Source organism: Opisthorchis viverrini (assembly GCF_000715545.1).
Source record: "Opisthorchis viverrini unplaced genomic scaffold opera_v5_125, whole genome shotgun sequence".
Taxonomy (NCBI): domain Eukaryota; kingdom Metazoa; phylum Platyhelminthes; class Trematoda; order Opisthorchiida; family Opisthorchiidae; genus Opisthorchis; species Opisthorchis viverrini.
This window is the reverse complement of record NW_008751786.1, coordinates 72,704-76,176: the sequence shown is the minus strand read 5'-3', so window position 1 is coordinate 76,176 and position 3,473 is coordinate 72,704. Positions and strand designations below refer to the sequence as shown.

Here is a 3,473-nt window from a genome sequence, read left to right as displayed (position 1 = left end):
TGACCAGCGCAGCTGAGTTTGCTGGTAACGGCCTATATACTTCGCTGCCAAGTCATTGTTTGACCGCCTCTGGCTCTCTTCCACCCTTCACATGGTTGGGCGAAAAGAGCCCTTCGAGGAAGTCGGTCGACTGGCATACGCAGCACGTGGCCAAGCCAACGCAACCTGCGCAGTGTGATCAGTTCATCTATCGAGGGTGAGTTATTTCTTCCGAATACCATTCGACGTACTTCACCACTGCCGATACCACCAGACTCGGGCAATGCTCCGAAGACATCGATGGTCAAACACTGAAAGTCTTTTGACGTCCTCGGCACGCAGCGGCCAGGTCTCTGGTCCATATAGTAATATGGAGCGCACCGCAGCAATGTAAACTCGACCCCTGACAGAAGCTTATGTGACGCCTACGCCATAGGTGACGCAGTTTCCCAAAAGCTCCTCTGGCCTTCCCAATCATGATGAAAGTATGATCTTTCGCGAGACCACCGAGACTGATACAGCTGCCCAGGTAAACAAATTTGTCTAATGCCTCAATCGGTTCAACCGCCAGCATGAGCCTAGGGTTCGAGCACACCCAGTCTTGCAGTAGTACCTTACACTTTTCAGATGTGAAGCGCATGCCGAACCGCGAGGCAGAATTATTTAGATTATTTAATACTGTTTGCATTACCACGAGATCAGATCCAAGAAGAGCGATGTCGTCTGCGTACTCGATATCTGTGAGCGTACGCCCCGGGAACACTTCGACCCCACAGGCATTAGGGGCTGGTAGTGAGTCATCCATGATCGAGCGCGTCCAGTAACGTAAGAGGGATGCGTAAACCCACCGTGGATCAAGTAGCCTGTTCCATTCCGAAGGCTTCATCTGTCTAATGGACCTAAGCAGGGCTTTCGATTCAATCTTGTGGCATAAAATTTCCGGGACGGACATCGAAAGATGGGTTCTGTCCTTCCACTTGACCGACCGAATGTAGTACGCCCAGAATGTCTAGCTCTCTTGTCGACAAAAATGGCTCGCCCCAGTGAGCTGCCTTATCACCGCCTCTAAGCACTTCCTATACAAACTATGTTGAATTTGATAAACAGTGCACTTTTTGACGAAATTTTTGTTTACACACTATTGAAGACCTACTTATTCAAACAGGACAGGTAAGTAGACACAGCGAAACCCGTCCAGCCGCACCGAGATTGTGTCCATACCAAAGCGGATTAGACGTTCCGAGTCTGTTTCATCTGGTGTGACCACTTTCAGCGGTTGTCTAATAGCTAAAGTTAATGGTATAAAATATCTTGGTGTCTTGATCTCCTGTGACCTAACACGGTATGATGTCCTTCTAGCTCGAATATTGCCAGTCCGAAATTTTATATTTTCTGTCGCCTTGTCAGTTATTTCTTGTCGATCACCCGTCGTTCTCAGTGAACTGCTGAAAACAGACTATCATACTGACGTAATATACTACTCATAGGGTTGCTAAAAGCCATTCGACATCCCACGTCCGGTTTGGCCTTTCTCTGCTAATCCACTATCCCATGCCTGTGGGCGTACACCGGGGTTCCACCGATAAGGCCTTCTCTATAGGTTTTCGAGAAATACACTCATTTGCAAATCAATTTAGTTTTCACCAGAGACTCAACTGAATCTCTCGTTTATGATGTTCTACCTACCTACCTGATGAGCCCCAAGAAGGGCGAAACCGGTCGTGGGCTGTCAAAGAGTTTTCAGCAACCTTGTGAGTAGTTTCCTTTATGAAATTCTTTCTGTTTTACCTTGTTCTGTTTTGTCTGGACGTACATCTGCCGGGAACATGATTGAACAACTCATGTGGTTATGCTCAGAGCACTCACTATACCCGAATCCCGTGAGACGTGAAAGACTGCGTTTTTTCTCGTCCCCGCCAGTCAACAGATCTAAAAAAATGGTTATCCCGATTTGTTTTTTATTGAATTGGAAATACACACTATGTGGTGGGTCGACGGTGTATCTATAGCCCAAATCAGCTGGGCAGAACAATGTGTCCCCGAAGAGACGTGTATGAATAAACCGACATGTCTCCCTGACAGTCCATCACAGCTACCATCGTACCAACTTAGCCAGCATAGAAATTACCCAGGAGTGCTCTCAACTGTTTGTGTCAAAGCGAAATGAAATTCCTCGTGTTGATCGCGCGGAACGTTTCATGTAATCGGTACCACCAAATTATCGACCCATGTGACTGGTTAAGCACTGGAGCGGGCAGTGTTATATCGATTATTTTGTTTCATTTGGTGAGCAGTATTCACGAAAACTTGACATCACATCAACATCCTCCAGGGCTTATTTTCAATAGAAGAATGTTTTGGAAACAATTACTCTATCGTCCCTTTGTGAAAGGCAAGATCGACTGAAAAAATTGAGGCACTCATTGCGGAAATATTTGAAGTTGAACTGTAATATCCTAAAAACACCAGCATCGTACAATGTAAGTAGGTATCGGAATAGGGCAATAAACTCGCAAACGTGCGTGGACCGGTTATCCTGCATCCTGGGCACTGATGACGAATTCTGTCCCCATCGAAACGATTATACCAAATGATCTGACAAAGTGATTCCGCATCGACATGTCTTTGAACATCGCGATTCAAAAGCATCCCGCCCACCGGATCCCCGTCGAAGGATTACGTTCACGCATGCAGTGGGCCTACCATAGGACTACAATACTACTACAATAGTGGTAGTAGTAGCTCTCTTTATGAAGGCGAGAAATTCTTCAGAACGATGCTGGATTGAGCATGAAACGAATTCGCAGACAGAGCGATAAAACATCTACTCTCTACAGCTTCACCGACCGCGCTGAATTTCAAAGCTCAAAGTTTGTCCAACAAACCAACCAGAATCTTCCAGCTCGATTGATTGCATTAGCTAGCCGAGTAGGCGGTAAATAAACTAAACGGAAAATCCCGTTTCGCCTGTCGCTGCAATGTGGCTGGCACTCACTTCCGGGCTCGTTTTTCGCCGGATGATGTGCGCTTTGATCACCCATCTCTAATGCCATTGCAGTGAACATTGCCGGCGTACGATCAGACAATGCAAAGACAACCATCGGGCGAAACCATGTGCTGTTTGTTGCAATTGCATCCATACCTGTCATCGAGCTCGTATGTGGCGTGAGTCACTCACCGTAGCGACCAGCGCAGACTGTGTCTGGCCACTCTTGGGGTGCAAAAGACTCAGTTTAATGTGGTTTTGTTTGAACAATTTGAGCCAGACTGGGGAGAGACATCATTTGGTAAGGGAACAAATGTGCGCGCGTTTGCCAGTGGTCTGTCAACCGCATCTCCAATGCTCAAAAGCTGTCGCCAACATGAAACGGTGTTTTTTGGTCTTGTCTGACCAGCCTCGCATACGAAACTCAGGAGATAATTATGCACGTATGTATTGAAGCATGACAACAAAAATTTCTCCAGCCTAGCAGAATGACTTAATTCGCCAGACA

At 46.7% G+C, this 3,473-nt stretch overlaps 1 protein-coding gene across 1 annotated transcript in view; it reads right to left on the bottom strand.

Moving 5' to 3' along the window:
- T265_06323 (hypothetical protein) overlaps positions 1-3,119 on the bottom strand; it is a gene marked incomplete at both ends in the record, with an annotated part of 34,573 nt that extends 31,454 nt beyond the window's left edge. Inside the window, one exon of the mRNA XM_009171556.1 lies at positions 2,975-3,119. Within this exon, the coding sequence (XP_009169820.1) occupies positions 2,975-3,119 (145 nt within the window). The remainder of the gene's footprint in view (positions 1-2,974) is intronic.
- Between the last annotated feature and the right edge of the window lie 354 nt (positions 3,120-3,473).